Source organism: Physeter macrocephalus, chromosome 14 (genome assembly GCF_002837175.3).
Source record: "Physeter macrocephalus isolate SW-GA chromosome 14, ASM283717v5, whole genome shotgun sequence".
Taxonomy (NCBI): domain Eukaryota; kingdom Metazoa; phylum Chordata; class Mammalia; order Artiodactyla; family Physeteridae; genus Physeter; species Physeter macrocephalus.
The window spans coordinates 10,113,846-10,134,914 of NC_041227.1; the positions used below are offsets into that span (position 1 = coordinate 10,113,846).

The 21,069-nt window shown below is 50.6% G+C and overlaps 1 protein-coding gene across 8 annotated transcripts in view; it reads left to right on the forward strand.

Annotated features, from left to right (window-relative positions):
• The window catches only part of NFATC2 (nuclear factor of activated T cells 2), a 161,037-nt gene that overhangs the window by 104,432 nt on the left and 35,536 nt on the right, over window positions 1-21,069 (forward strand). For 7 of the 8 annotated variants that reach the window (XR_003682787.2, XM_007129001.4, XM_007129003.4 and 4 more), the window contains exons 7-9: window positions 7,102-7,157; window positions 7,831-7,957; window positions 10,158-10,847. Coding sequence is in view for 7 of the 8 variants with exons in the window: in XM_007129001.4 (XP_007129063.1) it covers window positions 7,102-7,157; window positions 7,831-7,957; window positions 10,158-10,847 (873 nt within the window). In the remaining variant the exon portion in view is untranslated. Of the gene's footprint in view, window positions 1-7,101; window positions 7,158-7,830; window positions 7,958-10,157; window positions 11,268-21,069 lie in introns of those variants that run through there. The other variant, XM_028498429.1, reaches the window with a different exon arrangement.

Sequence of the window (21,069 nt, forward strand, 5' to 3'; positions counted from 1 at the left end):
TTTATTTCATCTCAGCCAGAGCAGGAGAAGCAGACTTGGTCTTCTTGAGCCTCTTCTGTTCTGGGCAGGTTTTCCAAGTCCCAGGCTTGGGGTAGGGATCGGGAGGTGGATTATCTCGAACTCGGGCTGAGTGGCTCTGGTTGAGTTTGATTCCTTGTCTGCATCTGTACTCCAGGCTCATTCCTTCTCAGTCTGTTCCCAGAAGACTCTTCAGCAAGGGTTCGGTGATTTCTCTTTGTGGGGTCTTTTTGCTGGAGAGGCCAGTGGTCAGACATTTCCTGAGCTCTGGCTGTGGGCTGAGCACTGGGGAATAAGAGGTCAGTTTGTTCATTTAGTCCACCATTGTTTATTGAGCATCTATTAAGGGCCAGACTCGTAGTGCTGGGGAGAAAGACGAGAACAAGACCGCCATGTGGCCCTGCTCTCCGGGAGCCCCCAGCCTAGCAGGAGAGAGAGATGGAAAACCAGTGGGCTGATAAAATGATGTCAGAGAGTGGAAGGTAGGAGAAGAAAATGACAGAGGATGGGGGACCTCCCTGAGCCGGACCTGAAGGATGGGGAGGAACTGGTCCTGGTGAGGTATGGAGAAGGGCAGGCATGGTTGCTGGAGGGATAGAGGAGGCCAGTGTATCCGGAGCTGAGTTGGGGGGTCGGAAGCTGAGGAGGGAGCCAGTGTCCCCATCCCAGCAGAGGTGAGGAGCCTTGAATCCATTTCTCTTTTGAGCTCCGGTGGGACCCAGGGCCCTGCCTCCTTGTCTGGGGGCCATTGAGGGCAAGAGGGCACGTGTGGCTTGTGTCAAGGCCCCAGCAGCCTGCAGGGGGCCTGCTGTGCTGTAGGAGCTTAATCCACACTGGGGGTCCACGCCCAGCCTCCCTCTAAGATCGTGGCCCCAGGGGGCTCCTGGGAGACAGACAAATCAACAGGCAGTTGCAATATACTTTTTTCTTCAGAGAAAAACTTTATTTAAAAAATGCACATCAATTAAAATCGCCCATAATTCTACCATGTATCTTGAATCATGTGAAGGAAGACGTGAAGGTCTCACCTCATCCATCCAGTCCCAGGCATGGGGTTGTGACTATCCAGGCAGCTTGGGGCACAGGTTCCTTAAGCATAAGCAGAGATGTTTATAGACTCACAAGATGACGTCATGCCTCACGCACTAGTCTGGTACACTTTAAAAATTCTGCTTTTAGGACTTCCCTGATTAAGAATCTTCCCAAGGGTTAAGAATCTGCCTGCCAGTGCAGGGGACGTGGGTTCAGTCCCCGGTCTGGGAAGATCCCACATGCTGCGGAGCAACTAAGCCCGTGCGCCACAACTACTGAGCCCACGTGCTGCAACTACCGAAGCCCGCATGCCTAGAGCCTGTGCTCCACAACAGGAGAAGCCACCGCAATGAGAAGCCCGCGCGCTGCAACAAAGAGTAGCCCCTGCTCACTGCAATGCAACAAGAGAAGCCACCGCAATGAGAAGCCCGCGCGCTGCAACAAAGAGTAGCCCCTGCTCACTGCAACTAGAGAAAGCCCGCGTGCAGCAACGAAGACCCAACGCAGCCAAAAAAAAAAGAAATAAGAAAAAAATATTCTGCCTTTTAACGTAGCAGGGCTGCATTTCTAGGTCAGAAAACATGACCGTCCTTATTTGAAGATATTTCTATACCTGATATTCCATACCAAGTATGGACGGCCCATGATCGATTCAATCAGTCCCTATCAATGAGTACTTTCTATGGCCATTTTATTTATTTGCAATGAGAAGTGTAATGCAAAGAACTGAAACGAGAAGCTGTGATACCCACCAGAATACTGGGGTCAAGATGGCCAGCCAATTCTTTCTCCTTAAAGTTGGACCTATGTGAGATACCAAGTTCTAAAATAATAACAGTGATAACAGTACTCACTATGGGCTGGGCATTTTGCTAAGGATTTTACGTATAATTTCTATTTGAATTCTTACCACAGCTCTTTGAAGTCAAGAAATTAAGTTTATTGTCTGGCCTATGAGGAAATTGAGGCACAGAGGTTAAGATACCATTCAAGGGGCTTCCCTGGTGGCGCAGTGGTTGAGAGTCCGCCTGCCGATGCAGGGGAGATGGGTTCGCGCCCCGGTCCGGGAGGATCCCACATGCCGCGGAGCGGCTGGGCCCGTGAGCCATGGCCGCTGAGCCTGCACGTCCGGAACCTGTGCTCCGCAAGGGGAGAGGCCACAACAGTGAGAGGCCTGCGTACCGCAAAAAAATAAAAAATAAAAAAAAATTTAAAAAATAAAATAAAATAAAAAGATACCATTCAAGGGCCACACAGCAAGTCAATGCCAGTGACGGGACTTGAACCCAGACAGAGTGACATCAGGCTGAGAGAGTCCTGCCAGCATTTACTGTGAATTCCGCTGCCTCCTGGAAGCTCCATTCAGAGGATGGGATTAATATGTTCTCTTGGTGAAACCCAGGACCCAGGGATTTCACGTGGGGTGGGGGAATGGAAGAAGAGCCCAGGAAAATGGCCTTGAGGTACTTTGTAAGCCGCGTGCTCCCCTTAGAGACCAACCCCCTTGGTGTGTCTTCCACAAGCTATGTAACATCAAGGACGCAACGGCAGCTTTCACTTCCCGTTGAGGGCTTCTTTGTTCAGAACGGAGCGCAGGGACCACGGGAGATGCACAGCCAGGCTAGATGCCTGAAGCTGCCCTTGGGGCTTTAAAAAAGTTGAGATAATGGTGTAAACACCCATTTTTGAAAGGAAAGAAACTCAGGCACCATGCCACCTATCTCCTGTAACAGACATTGTCCTTTTGTAAATTCCCTCCAACCTATGCCTGCAGGCAAATGTATTTATAACTGTAATCAGAGAATGTTTTTTATTATTTTCTGATTGAAAAATGCTTGTGCTTTTTTTCAATCGTGGAACAAATGCAAAAAATGATAAAGGAGCCAATATTTATATCATCTGTTGCTGCTAGCCCTGCTTGCCAATGTCTGTTGAATGTTTATACTCTGTCTGGGTCTCTTGGAATGAACCTGTGATGTGTAGGTGCTGTGATTATCCCCGTATTTTGGATGAGAGACAAAGAGAGGTAAAGCATCTTATCCCAGCTCACACAGCTAATTGGGGGCAACACAAGGAGGGATTCAAAGCTGGGTCTGTCTGCTCCAGAGTTTGAGGTATGTAGGATGAAATGGAAAGCGTTCTGGTGACCCATAGAGGGGAAGTCTGCTCTGGCCACGGAACACGCCTGAGAAGGCTGGGGGCTACAGTAAACGTGTCGCTGGGGGACGCTGGGGTGAGTAGGCATTTCCTCCTAAACCCCACGGGCTGCTTTCCTGGGCTGACATCTGGAGCTTGGGATGTGGCTGCCTGGCTGCCAGGCTGGAGCTCGGGGGAATGGTGGTGGGAGGGAGGGCTTCTCAGCGAGAAGGTGGAGGGACGACCCTCTGTGGCCCACGCTGGGAGCCCTGTGTCGACGCACCAGGGCCCTTGCTGGGCCGCGTGGTGGCCAAGGGCCTCCTGGGCACGTGGTTCTGGTTTTGAAGCAAAGAGAAGGTCAGGTCCTTGGAGCAAGGGGCCTGTGGTCCAGGAGGAAGGGAAGCGAGTTTTCCTGTCCTGACAGACAGGAAAGGGCTGGGGGTCTTTGTTTTTTTTTTTGCGGGGGTGCAGTATACAGCAGCAGAGTGGGACACTGCCTGAGATGATATTGGGTGGTGGCTTCTTCTGGCCAAAATGTCGTACAGTCCTGAGAAAACCTCGGGCACATCCCAGCGGAGGGCCTTTCTGCAGAACCCTGACCAGTTCCCCTCGTCACGGTGTGGGGAGAGGTACCTGTCTCAAAGGCCCACTAAGGTAGGGCCTGGAAAGTCGATGGGAGACGTGCGGGCCAGGGCAGGGGGCTGTGGTGAAGTGGCGCCTGCAGCGCCATCCGGAGAGGCCGCCGTGGTCCAGTTCCTGTCGGGGGTGCCCAGAACGGCCAGATCATCTGAATTTTCTTTTTTTTTTTTTTTCCAGGAGCAAAAACTTCATTTTCTGGTGAAATCTCATTTTGAAATGGCAGCAGCTAATTAAAAAGCTGCTAAGCCACTCTATAGGCCAAAAACAAGCCGGAGCTCTGGGGTGAGGCCAATTGGCTTTAAAAAAAGTAGTAGGAGGGGTGAGAATGGTGCCCCAAGAGGCTGGAACGGAGGCAGGAGCAAGGTGGAGCAGGGACTTCAAGGCCGCCGTGGGATTTTAGATGGTATTTGTGGAGGCACAGGTGAAGCAGGGAAAGGTTTGAGAAGATGTGCGTGAACCTATGCAGTGGATGCGACATGAAAAGATCGTCCCTGGGGCTTCCCTGGTGGCGCAGTGGTTGAGAGTCCGCCTGCCGATGCAGGAGATACGGGTTCGCGCCCCGGTCCGGGAGGATCCCACGTGCCGCGGAGCGGCTGGGCCCGTAAGCCATGGCCGCTGAGCCTGCGCGTCCGGAGCCTGTGCTCCGCAACGGGAGAGGCCACAGCGGTGAGAGGCCCGCGTACCGCAAAAAAAAAAAAAAAAAAAAAAAAAAGATCGTCCCTATGTAGGACCTTTCTCCAGCCTCCCAGGAAGCTGGCATCTTCTCTCTGCTTAGTAACCTTGAGCTTCTTTCCTTGAAAGCATTCCCTTTGTTATTGGACTGTGCCAGTTGTTGGTTTAATAACTGTCTACCGCATGTCTTTGGACAACCCCCCTTCTCTGGGCCTCAGTTTCCCTATCTGATGGTGTTTGGATGGCTAATTTTTAAGGCTACTGTCTAGCACCTGTACCCTAGAATTCTGTGGCTGTTGCTGGGTGGCGTTTTGTGTATTATGTATGCTCACCGGAGATGGAGACAAATGTGAAATTTGGGGAGAAGGGCTCCTTTCCATTTCTCTTGGGTCCTTAGACCAGGGGAAGGGACTTGGAGGGCTCTCCTCACGGTGACACCCTTTTCATCACACCGTCGTTTTGTATTTTCTGTGCTTCATCTCCCGCTTATTGGCGTGAGTCGAGGAAGAGAGCTGGGTGGCAGCTTTATGGACCCAGCTTAATACTTCCCAGTCACATTTCTGGGTACTTCTCTCTCTCTCCTCCCAATTTTGAGACATGAAAATGGTCCTTTCTTTTCTAAGTGAGTGACGCTCATACATGGTAATGAACCAAACCCAAAGAGCCATGGTACCATCGATGGCAGAACTCAATTCAGCCACTGAGAGGCTAGGGGGAGGGTGACACACCAGACATCGACATGCTGTTCATTTCCTCAATTAATTTATTACTTGATCTTCTGACTTAGAGCTCGCACTGCAGTTAGTGAATAGAGACGTGGTTTTTTGATGAGGACCCGTGCCTAGCTCGTACCACCATCTGAGAGGGGGACACGTGTCTCTGTTGGATGACCTTTGACCTGTCTTTGATAAAGAAATGAGGATTTTCTCTGAAGAGTTCTGTCCCGGGCTTTACACACTGGAAATACCCTATCTTGATGAGTTAACTTCAAATTCCTTGACATCTATCCTTCTATCCTTTCTTGCTTCCTTCTGAGCAGTGGCTGGTGTCAGCTCCTGGCTTTATCCTGGCCCCATCAGCAGCCTTTGGAGCTGCTGACACTTTTGTATGCTCAGACGTGAGATGTTTACTAGGCACCTACAGTATGTTGGGTGTTGGGGAGACCGTGACAGCTACAACTTGGTCCCTCCCTCAGGGATCTCACGCCATAGTGAGAGTTGGTACACTAACCATGTTTTCCTCTTCCCTTTGGACATAACCTGTGTCTTCCTTAGTCATTTCAGGGAGTGCACTGAATAGAACTGTAAGGCCAAGACTTGCAGACTGACTTGTTGGAGAAGGCTCCAACTGGCTCAGTGCTTGTTCTTTCTTCAGATCAGCTAGATTGCATTAGCTCTGGTAGCAATCACAAGACCTTTTATTAGTTATTATTTTGCGAAATATGTCCTATACAAGTTCCAATAATGCTTAGAAACCAGATTTCTTTGGGTGAACCTTAAGAGGCGAGACTATATGGGTTCAAATCTAACCTATCCCAGAGGCTGCTAATAGTGCTTACAAAGAGGCGGGACGCTTTGGCTAAATGTCGGGACATGATCCATACCCAGCCCACATCGGAGAGTTAATGCTGCACCTGAGCAGATTAAAGGCTCTGAGAAATCCTGCAGTAAAGAAACCCACTTGACTCTGACTCCGCCTTTTCCAAATTCTTACTAGCTGGTAGAACTTGCTTTCCTTTCTCATAAACCCATTTAATATTCTTCAGAGCAAGTGTTCCACAAAACACCCTGGAAACACTTGTGGAAATGATTTGTTTCAGCCGAAAACTGCCACTGGCCGATGTAGGTGGTCAGCAAAAAAAAATCTATTATTTGCAAATGCGGAGTTTTTTTTGGCCCAACTTGTTGGCCCCGAACCGGGGAACCAGTGCCCTGCTCCAGGGGAGGGGGGTTTACCCCTGAGCAAACCTCTCAGCGCCTGTTGTAATGAGTCACATGAGAGCCAGGCTCTCTGGTGACTGAAAGGTGAAGGGTGGGTGCCTGTGTTTCCACTCCAAGGCCTCACGAGCCAGGACATTGTTTAAGCCTCTTAGGACAGAATATGTGAGCCACCTGTGTTCTCAGACGATGAAGAAGTCATGTCTGGGACAGCCAGGGATCTGTAATGGGGCCCCTGTGACAGTCTTGGCATATGCAGAGTGTTTTGGAAATAGTCTTTGGTTGAACAAAGCGTATTAGAAAGTAAAGCGTATGACAATACTTGTTTTTTTTTTTTTAAAAGAAGGAAAGATATGTAGACATTCAAATATAGAGAAAAAAGATAACGGTATTGGGACGATGGGCCATTTCTATTTTTTCCCTTATCTTGTATTGTTGCCCAGTTTTCTGTTGTCAAGGTGCCTTCTCTTTGCAAAAAGAAATATGCATTTATAGAAATAAAAACACATATATGTACATATATGCATACATAATGCAAACGCGCAGGTGTACTTTACTGAAATAATCTAACACGTAAGCCAAGATATAGATAAGTTGGTGAGTTTTTGTCTTAAATTCTCGGTTGCTAATAGTTCCTTCAAAGTCTGTCATTTTTAAATTTTTCCAGATGGGCAGCAGATTTGGGAGATGGAGGCCACGGTGGATAAAGACAAGAGCCAGCCTGTAAGCACCCGGACACGATGACCAGACACCCTGTCCTCCCCTCCCCCACCTCCCTCGTGCTCTCTTTCCCTCTTTTTTCCCCTTCCTTCATCAAAGTCCCAGTGCTTTGGACCTAAAAGGCACTCAGTGGGTATTGAATTGATGAATGAATTACATGTTTATTGAGCACCACGCCCTTTGATTTGTAGCGGTGATATCTTCATATACCTTGATAGAGTAAGCGGTAAGTCTTTCTTCGCTGCAGCTGAAAAGGCAACTTCCCCTTAATTAGAATTTTGCCTGTAAATGTACGGAACGTGTCACAAGTCCTTTTACTTTTATTTATTTCTTTATTTTTATTGAGGTATAATTGATTTACAATATTGTGTTTGTTTCCGTTGTACAACAAAGTGATTCGGTTATGTATATATCAATATTCTTCTTTTAAAAACTCTTTTCCATTATAGGTTATTACAAGATACTGAATATAGTTCCCTGGGCTATACAGTAATTCCTTGTTGTTTATCTGTTTTATACTGAGTATATGGTAGTGTGCATCTGTTAATCCCATACTCCCAATTTATCCCTCCCCCACCACGAGTCCTTCTAGGTGGGCTGGCTCACTGTGCTTAGGACCTTGGATGGCAATTTAGACGTGGTTGCAGTTAAATTATTGACAACTCCTTTCTTTCAGAACATGCTTTTTGTTGAGATCCCTGAGTATCGGAACAAGCACATTCGGACATCGGTGAAGGTGAACTTCTACGTCATTAACGGGAAAAGAAAACGAAGTCAGCCTCAGCACTTTACCTACCACCCAGGTAAGAAGTTCTCTCCGAAGGCCCCCTGTGTGTGGAGAGGCAGCGTCGGGATCTGGGTGAGGATGCACGCGATCTGCTGGGTGACCTAGGGCAGGTGACTCAACCTCTCTGACCCTCAGTTTCCTCATCTGTCAGATGGCACCTTCCTTATAAGAGTTATATACATCAAATGCACGTGAAGTGCTTAGGATGGCGCACATCAACGATATTAACTATTGTTGTTATTCATATTTTCTTGCGAGGGCAGAATAATAATGGGGCACACGTAGACTTGTTCACCAGAAGGTGGCAAAGCTGATGACTCCTATCCCTGTTTTAGGGTTGATCACAGTAGGGGTAGAAGGTGAATGTGCCCTAAAATGTGGAATCTTAGGGACCCCACAGCAGGTGGCCAAATGGAGTTGCTGGGCGGATAACCAGGCCAGGAGGCCTCGTTCTCACAAAGCACTACAGTCCTAAGAAGGGCGATGAGAGCCATTTTGCGTTCATTCATTTGTCCAGAAAATATCTGAGTGCCAGGCCCTGTTTTAGCTTGGAGACACAAGAGTGAACACATCAAAAATCCCTGCCCTCCTGGAGCCGATGTTCTAACAGGGGATTCAGATGACAGATAATAGTGATGGAAGGGGATTCAGATAATAAGTAATATTGATATTACTGATATGTTGGGTTGTGGTTAGGGCTACAGAAAGAGGCTACAAACTTCCCAAGCCCGAGACAGGCCTGCCAGCAGCCTTTCCAGGAAACCTACGATCTGAGAATGTCAGCCAGGGTATAATTTCCACTGTGACAGTTTCACATGGAGCCCCTGGGCTGCCCGCAGCACAAAAGCGAGGGCCTGGCTTGGGTGGGGTGCGTGCGCCCACAGGTTTATGTGGCACCGTGAGTGTTCCATTGTCCCACGACTGGCGTACCATGCCGTGAGTGGCAAAGGCCTACTGGGACCCAGAACTGGGGGAGAATCTCTGGGAGGGCTCTAGACCGCAGTTCAACGATCCTTTGTAACACAGAGGTTTTCAGTTATGTGTCACGTGCTGTCGCCCCTCCTGTGTGGCGATGAGGCCTCTCTGGGTCTGGGCGTCAGCACTCACCTGCCTGAACTTGGCTCGGGTGAGAACTCGAGGCCCAGGTACCTGGAGACGGTCTTTGAGTGGCTTCCCGAGAAGTTGGAGTCAGAGCTGCATTTTTGCTGTAGATGCTGAAACTCCTTTGCCCCCTCCAGCCCCCAGCATTTGGGAGCCCCTCCCCCCAATTTGATTACGGTCCTGTCACCAATTCATTTACTCCAGTGAAAAGAAAACTGATTCCTCAGTTCCTGGGCCTGGTGATGCTTTGGGTAAAGGATGTCGGAGAAGTACGAATTCTGGTGACTGTCCGGGGTGGGGAGAGGGGAATGGTGACCTCACCAACACTCACGGTAGTCACAGTGATAGTAGCAACAACAGCAAGCATTGAGCACTTACTGTATGCAGTCACTGTGCATACAGTGCACACATATCTCATTTAATCTTGCCCACAACCCCGTGGGGTAGGTGTGATTGTTCCTGCCAGCTAACAGATGAGGAAACTGAGGCCCAAGCCAGCAGGCCTCATTCCCCCAAAGTACTACAAAACTAAGGAGGCCGCCAGTCACCGTTTGGTCATTCCTTTGTCCAGAAAATATCTGAGTGCTGATTAAGTGCCAGGTATGGTTTTAGGTGCTGGGGATCCAGCACTGAAAAAAAATCCTCCCTTTGAGGAGCTGACATGCTGGTGGGGGGTTTCAGATAACAAGTGAGCACGTAAAGCGCACAGATACTTCAGCTGGTGGTGAGTATGATGAAGGGCAGCGAGCAGGGGCGGGGCACTGGAGCTGCTAGAGCAGGAGGAGGAGGCGGAGGCATAATTTTACATCAAGCACTCTTCCCCGAGCTCTCCCCCTGGGCCAAAAGGCTGCACAGGGGCTGACACAGACCCACCAGCCCCTTTTCCACCGTCAGAAAGACCTATAGTTCAAGATCATCACCCAGGGTAAAATTTCTGACCTAAGACGATTGCACAGGGAGCCGCTTGCTCAAGGCTAATAAGTGACAGAGCCTAGATCTTTGATCCCACCCTTGTGGTCTCCGAAGGCCGCGTTTCCAACCGCCGTCTGCTAATGCTCTGCGCACCCCTGTGGCGCTAAGAGCGGCGCACGCCGTGTGCTTTTCTCTTCTCTCAGTCCCTGCCATCAAGACGGAGCCCACCGATGAATACGACCCCACCTTGATCTGCAGCCCTGCCCACGGGGGCCTGGGGAGCCAGCCTTACTACCCACAGCACCCAATGGTGGCCGAGTCCCCCTCCTGCCTCGTGGCCACCATGGCTCCCTGCCAGCAGTTCCGCTCAGGGCTCTCATCCCCCGACGCCCGCTACCAGCAGCAGAGCCCAGCGGCTGTCCTCTACCAGCGGAGCAAGAGCCTGAGCCCCAGCCTGCTGGGCTACCAGCAGCCGGCCCTCATGGCCGCCCCGCTGTCCCTCGCGGATGCCCACTGCTCCGTGCTGGTGCACGCTGGCTCCCAGGGCCAGAGCTCGGCCCTGCTCCACTCCAGTCCGGCCAACCAGCAGGCCTCAGCGGTGATCCACTGCTCGCCCACCAACCAGCAGCTGCGCTGCGGAAGCCACCAGGAGTTCCAGCACATCGTGTACTGCGAGAACTTCGCGCCCGGCACCACCAGGCCCGGCCCACCCCCTGCCAGTCAAGGTCAGAGGCTGAGCCCGGGCTCCTACCCCACGGTCATTCAGCAGCAGAATGCCACAAGCCAAAGAGCCGCCAAAAACGGACCTCCGGTCGGTGACCAAAAGGAAGTACTACCCGCGGGCGTGACAATTAAACAGGAGCAGAACTTGGACCAGACCTACTTGGATGACGGTAAGATGCTTGTTTTTCTCACTGCCCGTGAGTTCGGTGCCCCGAAGCATCTCCCCAGCAAGTTTGCTGTGTGGCCTGGGTATCTTCCTTCACCTGTTTGGGCCTCAGTGTCCCCCTCTTTAATCTGAGGGAGTTGAGTAAGATAAGCTTTAAGGCCTCACCCAACTCTGTGCATGAATCACGTCCAAGCAGGAGTTCCGGGGTGGGTGGTGGCGTTTTAGTTGCTCCGCTACAGCCGTTGCAAGAGACAGAGCAGATGAGGGCACTTCCGGCCCTCGGAGTGTCCCCTGGGTCACGAACTGGGTCAGCTTAACTGCTTCCACTCTTTCCGCTTGCCAAATTTAGACCAAGGAGAGGGAAACAGAAAGGAAGGAAAGCTAACCTTTTATTCCCGGAAAGAAAAAAAAAAAAAAAATCCCACTTTATAGCCCTCTTTTGTGTGTTTGGGGGAGAGGGATGGGGCCGGGGGAAGGAGAAATCTCGTTGAAAAGTGGCTCTCTCGGAAGGGAGCACGAATGGGGGGCTTGCGGGCAGGCTGCGGGCATATCTCTGCCCTGTGCCGGTGGAACAGAGCCACGCGTTGATGGGAGGGAAGCGGCGGGCTTCCGTTGTGGTGAGCCCAGCTGATGGGGTGGCTGGACCAATGAAGAGAGGCAGAGGCAGCTTTGTGTGTCTGTAGGCGCCTGAGTCTGTTGGCGGGGGCCCAGCTGGAGGGTAGTCTTGTTGGAGTGGCCACGTGTGTGACATCGGTCTGCGATCGCAGGGAGGAAGGGCCAGTTGCGTTGGCAGGACTCACCTGGGGTCAGCCAGGTGCGGGTGAAGGACAGAGAGGGCGGGGCAGGCAGAGCAGCCTTCCCCTGGGGGCGCCAGAAGAAAGAAGACAGGTGGTTTGAATTTCTGAACGGGAGAAGGAAAGCCTATACCGCTGGCGGCCATCCACAGCTCTGGCCTCGCACTTTACCGGCAGTAGCATCTGATATACCCTGAAACCTCAATTATTTAGGAAAATGTCCTCTCAGGAACCCAGCCAAGCAGTAGGAAGTAAGGCGGAAAGCTTCAGAATAGCCACAGTAGTTACCACAAAGACCAGGTGCTAGATATCAGACACTCCGGTGGCAGGAATCCTTTGATGCTCACTCGGAGACTATTGACTTTTCCTTTATGCAAAGTTTTGACGATCCGGGTTATCTGGGGGTTCGGTGACTCCTTGTACTTTCCATGTCCTCTCTCTAGTAAAACAGTCTTTCAAAAACTTCCCCCAAATGCGTCCAGCAAAGATGCTTAGAGCCGCTTAGTATAGGGGCAGACTGCCCCACGTGCCTTACAGGGCTGACCTCAAGGTACTGCTGAGTTAATAATTGATCTGTCTGGTCCTGAATAATCAAACACAGGTTGAGTTCGGGGCACTGTGCTCCATTTTAAAAGAGAGACCAAGGTATCATCCACTTTTGAACAATTTACACCCAAAATGGTGAAGATAAAGTTTTGGTGCTTACCTGGAAGGGGGTTATCATGTAGAAAATTCAACTAATGCAGAATGCCTGACCCGAGTGAGAGGGCGAATGAAATGGGGCTGTAACGACCTCTCTCCACGTGTGCGCTCAGGGGCTGGATCAGGGCAGGGGTGCCTCATAAATAAGTGATGCCAGAGCAAGGACTGGCACTTTCCCCCGTGGACTCTCTGTCCGGCGCTGGTTTAGTCTCTAGAGTGAGAAGTATGCCAGTCCCTCCCACTCACCCTGTCATTGTAGACCAGTGGTGAGCATCTCGGGTAGAGAATGGGAGTCCATCCGCGGTGCTCCGTGATGCATCAGATTCCAAGTGGGCCTCACATGGTCATGAGTAACCTTTAAGTATCTGTTGTCGCCCCAGACAACAGGTGTGTGTGTGTGTGTGTGTGTGTGTGTGTGTTTATACATGTAGGAAGAGCACAAACCAGTTTGTTTTTCAATCTGCTTTCCCATTCTTCATACTTGAAAATCATTTATTGAAATACACTGAGTAAATTTGAACATTTCTATATATTTAAATCCAGACAGAAGTTTGCGTTATGGAGAAAGCAGCTGAGAATGGAGACCCTCTGGGGCCTCCTAAGTGTCTTTCTGAACACAGGCAGGTTCAAGGTCGTGGTGAGAGGGTGATCTCCCAGAGGCTCAGTAACACGAGTCAGCTCTAAGGCTGTCTCTGAGAACCAAGATAGTGAAATTGCTTCTCCTGGTGGAGCCTTTTCTTAAGGACATTCTCCATAAGCCCAGTTCCCTGGGATTTTAGGAGGTATTCTCTGAAATGAGGGTTCTGTGGCTGAGAAAGCAAAAAATACTTGAGAAAACCAAGTTTTTAAAAACCTTGTTCACTACAGGACTTGTCAGAGCCTTTACTGAGCTAGTGGACATTATCAGTCTCTGAAACGAGGGGGAGGGAGCGCTTGCCAGAATTACTTGATCACCCTCACCACTCCAGGGGGCACTGTTCACATTGTATTTGATTGTACTCTGTGTGAACGGGGGCCCTCGGAGTTATACAGCGTGGCAGGCCTGGGACCCCTCTCCCCTGGTGTGCGGGAGAAATAACATGAAGGAATCTCAGAGTTCAGAACCAGCACTGCCCCGTCCCATGTGCTGTATCCGGTCTTCTCAATTTGGGGGCTTCACGTTCCTGGGCCCAGAGCATGACAGGGCAGGAGAATAATCTCCACCAGCGTGGTCCCCAAAAGGCAGCAATGTGGCTGCTGGTTAGATGTTCCGTGCTTGACTGGAATTGTCCCCAAGGCTCTGCCCAGCTCAGGTCCCTCTGCTGGGGAGGTGCTCGTGTGGCCTGTTGGTCAGTGGTGAGCCCTGAACTGCACCACCGCTGTAGCCGCCAGGAAGAGGGGTGCAGCATTGTCTCCTAACTTCTGGGGTTTCAGATCCCTCTCACAGACGCCGTCCGGCCTGTGCACTCACGAAACACTCTCAGACTCCACTGTTGGCTTTGTGAATGTGGGATTCAGACTTCTCAGCTCTTTGGCATTTCTTTCTGACAGGTAAACTGGAAATCCCTGGGTCATTTCTCTAGTCTGTTTGGGAGGCATCCTAGGTCGTTCTCCATCCCTTTCATCAATTCCCCAAAGGAGGTCTCCCCACAAAATACAGCTCTGGCTGCCCAAGCTCCAGCAGAATGTGCTTTCCCGGGTGGGGGCTATTTCTCACCTGCCATTCATTTGCCTTTTGGGATTTTTGGCAAACTAGTCTTTCCTTGGAAACTTTGTGAGAGCTGGGCTTCAGTGCTTTGAGGGTCAAAGGAAGGTTCTGCATCTGGAAAGAGAAGAGTCACCAGGGGCTATGGGTCCACATGCAAACACATCGTCTCAGAAGTGGACCACGCTGCTCACCTGTGATCCCGGGAAGCCCCAGTGTTTGGTTATCTTTCCCCGACCCTTTGCTAACGATCAGAGCGATCCGTTGTCTGGTCTGGGCATCCTACCTGGCTCCACCTCTCTTCCTCCGCAGCTGCATTCCTGCACACAGACGCCGCCGTCTGTCTTGGCCCCCTTTTTTCTTGGAACTCCAAAACGCAGCTTCTGCTTTCTCCACTCCAAAGACTTGAGGCGTTTTCCAAAAGTCTCTTTTTGAGCTAACAAAATAAGTGATATTTCAGGGCAAAATATACCCTCACTCCTCTCCTCGTGTTCCTCTGCCTGCCCCAACTGAGGCGCACTCTTCCGAAATGCATGCTTTGCGCGCTCACTGTTTTTTTCTCTGTCCCCTTGTCTCCTCTGTACCCAGTTTCTTGTTCTAAAGGCCCAGGTCGTACCTGGCAGATACCCTCAGCTCCTAGCAGTAGCCCGATCCTCTGAACTGTGAGCCCTCCTCTCCATCCCTCCTCCACCAGCCTCCCTCCCTCTCACCCAAAGGCATCAACTGGTTGCCTTTTATAGAAAAGGCACCCAGGCACCCTTCCGGGACTAAGGGCTACGCTGGTGAGCGAGTCAAAAGCCCTTGCTCTCGTGGGGTGTTTTTTTGGGTAAACGAGGCAGACGTTAGCATGTAAGGTAATAAACCAGCTTATTTCAGATGGTGATAAAAAGCCACGAGGGAAAGCACACAAGGTCAGGAGCCGGAGTGTCGCTGGGTGGAGGTGGTGTTGGCCCCCTGAGACCAAGCGCACAGCGAGGCCGGCAGAGGCTGTGAGGTCAGAGGCTGGGCTAGTGTCGGTGGGTTTCTGGCAGCAGGGCAGTGCGATTGGATTTACCTTCTGAAGAGATCACTGGCTGCATTTGGAAAATGGACAGTAGGGAGGCAGAGGTGGAAAGCAAAGGGTTTACTTCGCTTTAGACACACCCAGATACTAGACTGTGAATCCCGCGGCAGGAATGTTGGGGGCGGGGCAGGGGAGGCACAATTTAAAAGGTTGCCTTGTGCCTCCGTCCACTAGTGCGGTTATTGGAAACCTAACTGGAAGAGCCAAAATGTGATGAGTTCACAAAGAATTCTGATCCCCTCCCCTGCCTAGAACTAAAGGGCGGCCCCACTTTCTACCGCCCAGGGCGCCTGCATGGAGCAGGTACCGAGTGTTCGTGCAGTGCCGGGATGGGGCGGAGTGGGGGGCAGGCAGGCTAGCGAGGCATTGGGGACCTGGGACTCGGAGGGCACTCCTGCCGGGTGCCTCAGGTGACACGTTCTCGGAAGAGCTGGGGGTTCTCAGGTCAACAGGCCATCTCACTATGGGCTCTGGGGTAGTGAGCCTACGCCGGCAGCCTTGAGACTCGGCCATGGACAAGCACACCCAGGAACAGGGGTGAGGCCTGGGACTCAAAGGAGATCCTCCATCCCTTTCTGGAAATGTCTTAGGGAGAAGGATGAGGTCTCAGTGATTGGCCAGAGCCTCTGCCAGTGGCTTGTAAGGATGGCAGCCGGGGTGTGTGTGTGTGTGTGTTACCCTGAAACCTCAATTATTTAGGAAAATGTCCTCTCAGGAACCCAGCCAAGCAGTAGGAAGTAAGGCGGAAAGCTTCAGAATAGCCACAGTAGTTACCACAAAGACCAGGTGCTAGATATCAGACACTCCGGTGGCAGGAATCCTTTGATGCTCACTCGGAGACTATTGACTTTTCCTTTATGCAAAGTTTTGACGATCCGGGTTATCTGGGGGTTCGGTGACTCCTTGTACTTTCCATGTCCTCTCTCTAGTAAAACAGTCTTTCAAAAACTTCCCCCAAATGCGTCCAGCAAAGATGCTTAGAGCCGCTTAGTATAGGGGCAGACTGCCCCACGTGCCTTACAGGGCTGACCTCAAGGTACTGCTGAGTTAATAATTGATCTGTCTGGTCCTGAATAATCAAACACAGGTTGAGTTCGGGGCACTGTGCTCCATTTTAAAAGAGAGACCAAGGTATCATCCACTTTTGAACAATTTACACCCAACATGGTGAAGATAAAGTTTTGGTGCTTACCTGGAAGGGGGTTATCATGTAGAAAATTCAACTAATGCAGAATGCCTGACCCGAGTGAGAGGGCGAATGAAATGGGGCTGTAACGACCTCTCTCCACGTGTGCGCTCAGGGGCTGGATCAGGGCAGGGGTGCCTCATAAATAAGTGATGCCAGAGCAAGGACTGGCACTTTCCCCCGTGGACTCTCTGTCCGGCGCTGGTTTAGTCTCTAGAGTGAGAAGTATGCCAGTCCCTCCCACTCACCCTGTCATTGTAGACCAGTGGTGAGCATCTCGGGTAGAGAATGGGAGTCCATCCGCGGTGCTCCGTGATGCATCAGATTCCAAGTGGGCCTCACATGGTCATGAGTAACCTTTAAGTATCTGTTGTCGCCCCAGACAACAGATGTGTGTGTGTGTGTGTGTGTGTGTGTGTGTTTATACATGTAGGAAGAGCACAAACCAGTTTGTTTTTCAATCTGCTTTCCCATTCTTCATACTTGAAAATCATTTATTGAAATACACTGAGTAAATTTGAATATTTCTATATATTTAAATATTGAAATATAGGCACACTCAGAAATCAATAGTGTATTCTGCATTTCACCAGGTGGACCACGCAGGTAATTACCACCCAGACCACGAATGACATGGAATCTTGTTAGCACCCCAGGAGCACCCCGACATGTAATCTTCTGCCTTCTCCACAAAGGTGGCCATTATCCTACTTTCTAACCCCAGAGGTTCAATTTGCCTTCTTGTAGAAGCAGAAGTCACACAGCTGTGCCCTTTTGTGTCTGGCTTCCTTCTGTCAACCACTAGCTTGTGAGATCTGGCAATATTGTTGGCTGTAGTTGAGGTTCATTCATTTTGTTGTCATGGATTATTCCACTGGGGAAACATTCTACAATCTCTGTGTCCATGTTCCTGTTGATGGATGTTGGGGTTGTTTCCAATTTTATGAAGAAGCCTTCCGTGAACACTCTTGAACTCTTCTTTTGCTGCCCACACAGAAGGTCAGGAGTGGAGGCCTTGCCAGACGGTTTTCCAAAGTGGTTGCACCAGTTTATACACCCACAGCAGTGCAGGGGGTCATACAAAGCGGTTTTAAGTTTAGTTCACTTTGTACCTTCTCACCTTGGGACCTGCCCTCAGTTCTAATGAAGGTGCCTAGTTACGGGGCTTCCAGGCTGCAGACCCAGGGGGCAGCAAGCTGTTTGGGTATCAGCTGCTCTGACCCCTGTTTGGACCAGTTACTTAAACTCTCTGGGCCTCTGTTTTCTTACCCATGAAAACTACACCTCCTTCCTGTTCAGATACTCAAACTGCCAAGCATGCATTAAGATCTGCACTTGGAAATAAGGCTCCTAAAAGACGTTCAATGATTAATACTTGCTCCATTAATAGTAATGGTGATGATTGTAATAACCTTGCTTCCCTTGAAGTTTCTTGTGGTGCCTTTTCCAGCCTTGCCTTTATTTTGGCCACTTGAATACTTTGACCTTTTTTGTTAGATGAGAATACTCCACGTGGGAAAAAGGTAGGGAAAAGCCCCAGAGAACGCACCGATCTGTGGCTGACAGAGGCTGCCTTTCAGGCCACAGAGAAGCGGAGGGTACATGTGCTGTTCACCTCGGGGCCCAGACATGGCCCAATTTCAATTCCCTTCTGCCTGCTCTCTTCCGCCCCGGGAGTGAACACGGCAGGTTGGAATGAACCCCAAACTCGCCCATGGAGGTTAGGCGGCCGGCAAGAGCTTTCCCTTGACCCTTGGAAGCCACTCGGGTGCACCGGGAGGAGCTGGCCACACCTTGTGCGTTTCTCCGTGGAGGTGGTTTCCTGGGGCTGCCAGGCGGTGGAGCCAAAGGTGCTGCGCCGCCGCATAAAATGTGTGCAGGGTCGTGGCCTGCCCGCAGGCATTCTCTTTCCTCGGTTGGGTCTAGTTTGAATCTTCCCCTTGCCTTGTTCCCGGTTCTCAGGACCTACTTGCCATGTCTCTGTAAGACATGTTGAATGGAGCTTTGAATATCAGCGTTCGTACTTGCCTGTGACCTTGGGCAAGTGACTAGCCTTGCTGTGCCTCGGTTTCCCCATCGACAGAATGGACATGATCCCAGCTCTTCCCTCATGAGGCTGTGGTGAGAATGTATTGAGTTAATGTGCATCATACTTTTAGAACAGGGCTTGGCCCGAAGTACTCCCCGATAAACATTAGCTGCTATTTTTCTTTGTGAATTTAATTGACTTCTTGTAGGACATGGTTCAAATTTTTTACGATATATCTGCACAGGAGAATAGAAAATTGGCTATTCTGGTCTTTGGCGATGAGGACCACTTGCCCGTATGCCCTGTCTCTACCATGTGGGCCAAAGTAGGGGAGAAAGCCCCCAGGGCACTGGCTCAAGGTTTGCTTCCCAAGCTTCTTTCAGGGACCTCGGGACATTTACCTGCACAAGGGGACGATGCCCTGGGCCCAGGGACAGCTGGGAAGTCCAGTTAGCATGTCCCCTGCTATGCATCCTCGGTGGAGCATAGCAGGGCCCAGCCGCAGGCCCAAGTTCTGCTAGTTGTTCCATTGGCAGAGGGTCCCAGGGTGTCCTTTTAAAAAGCTCTTTACCCGGAGGCTGGATGTGCCAGAGTGTGAGAACAGGCCAGGGAAGAATGCACAGAGGGACACACCCTCCAATGTGCAGGAAGTGGGAAAGGAATCGAGGGTGGAAGAGCCATCTGTGACTGGCATGGCTTTGTTCAGCAGGTCAGGGATCTTTAACTGGGGCCGGTCCATGCCTCCGGCAAAGCCTGTGACAAAGCAGCTCCTGTTTGGAGAGGCGTGCAAAGCCCACGGACAGCCTGGCTGCTGCTGACACCGGCCATGTGCCCGGCCGCCGTATTGGCCCAGGAGGGCTCGGCTTCTGGCAGCCACCCTGGCAGCGGTGGTGCTGATGGAGGGTGACATGCAGAGATTCTCTGTTCTGATGAGAACCAAGCAAAAGGGTTGCCTGGCTATGGCACCGTGGAGAGCCTGATTCAGGTGTTGTAGCGTAGGGCTGTGCGGGGCACCAGAAACTGCCAGAAACCACCAATGCCAAGTTTAATTCACACGGCCACCTTTAGTGGGCACCAGTAGAGTCCAGGCTTCTGTTGAGGGCTTTGGTCAGCATTCTTTTTAAAGATCACATAAAAATATCTGTATTTTATAGAGGCACTATGTTTACATGCTTGAAAAAAACAAAACAATATAAAAAGATATCCAGCAAAGTCTTACTCCCATTTTTGCTCTGCTCCCTGATACTAGTTTTCTCGAGCCTTCTAGAGTAGTATTTCTCAGCCTTTTGATAACTATTGCCACCCTTTCTACTCAGGCTCCTTTTTAGATAATTTTTTCCTCATTGCCACCCCCATGAACTGTCAATCCCATAGATGCACTATATACCTGTTTAGGTACCGGGGCCCTTTGCAGGGCCACAAACCACTGTAATAGAACCAACTTGCACCCCTTTGGGGTGGTACCATTCCCATTGGGAATGCACGTTAGAGTTTCTGTATGTAATTGTGAGCACATGCAAACATATCTTCTTATTTTCCCCTTTTATTCTACAAGGGGTAGTAAAATATATACACAGGTCTCCTGTGGATGGGAAATTGGGTATCTCTGGCCACCACAAGCAGCACTTATACATCTGTCACTCAGTGAATGGGTCGGTATGTCAGGGGACTGTTCTCTGGAATGGGATGTCTGGTCCGAGGGTCCAGCCTCGATTCAGGGCCTGCTGGGTGTGGAGTTTCTGTAGTTGTCCTGCCTGGCTTTCAGTCTGGCCTCACCACTTCACTCTTTTGTGACCTCAGGTAAGGCACTTATGATAATGGCCCCCAGTTCTGAGGGTTATTGCATGCCTGGAAATGGGAGCATCCTTTTGTAAGGAAAGCGCTTTGACCAGTACCCGGTGTGCATGGTGGGTGGTCCAGTAGTTGTTCATATACTTTTCTGCCACCACCACTACCGCCAATATCATCGTCATCATCGTCATTTCTGGGCCATTGCTATAGTCTGAATGTTTGTGTCGCCCACAGCTTATATGTTGAAGCCTATCCCCCAATGTGATGGTATTAGGAAGTGGGGCCTTTGGGAGATGCTTAGGTCCTGAGAATGGAGCCCCCCTGAATGGGATTAGTGCCCTTATAAGAGAGACCCCCACCAAGCTCCCTAGTTCCCTTCCACCATGTGAGGTTATGCTGAGAAAGCAGCCATCTATGAAGAAGCGGGCCATATCTGCCGGCATTTTAATCTTGGACTTCTCAGCCGCTGAAACTGTGAGAAACAAATGTTTGTTGTTTATAAGCCATCAAGTGGCTTTTTTGTTATAGCCTCCTAACTAGACTAAGACAGCCGGCAGGCAGTAGGGGCAGAGCTGGGCTTTGGAGAAGAGCCCTGAGGCTGACTCTTAGCGCTTGTCCTTATTACCCTGCTGGGCTACTTCTTGTTAATTCAGCAAAGAATATTCAGAGTCTCACTGGAAAATGCCAAAGTCCAGAAAACTGCTTCCCTAGAGACAAGCCCACAAAATTTGCAGGAGCTCCTGGTTGAAGATCACTTCACTGAGCCAGTAGAAGGTCTGCATCCCTCTCCCAGGAGAATAAACCTCATGTAGGTGTCTGTTCCAGGGGCATCTTTTTTTTTTTTTTTTTTTTTTTTTTGGTACGCGGGCGTCTCTCTGTCGTGGCCTCTCCCGCTGCGCAGCACAGGCTCCGGACGCACAGGCTCGGCGGCCACGGCTCACGGGCCCAGCCGCTCCGCGGCACGTGGGATCCTCCCG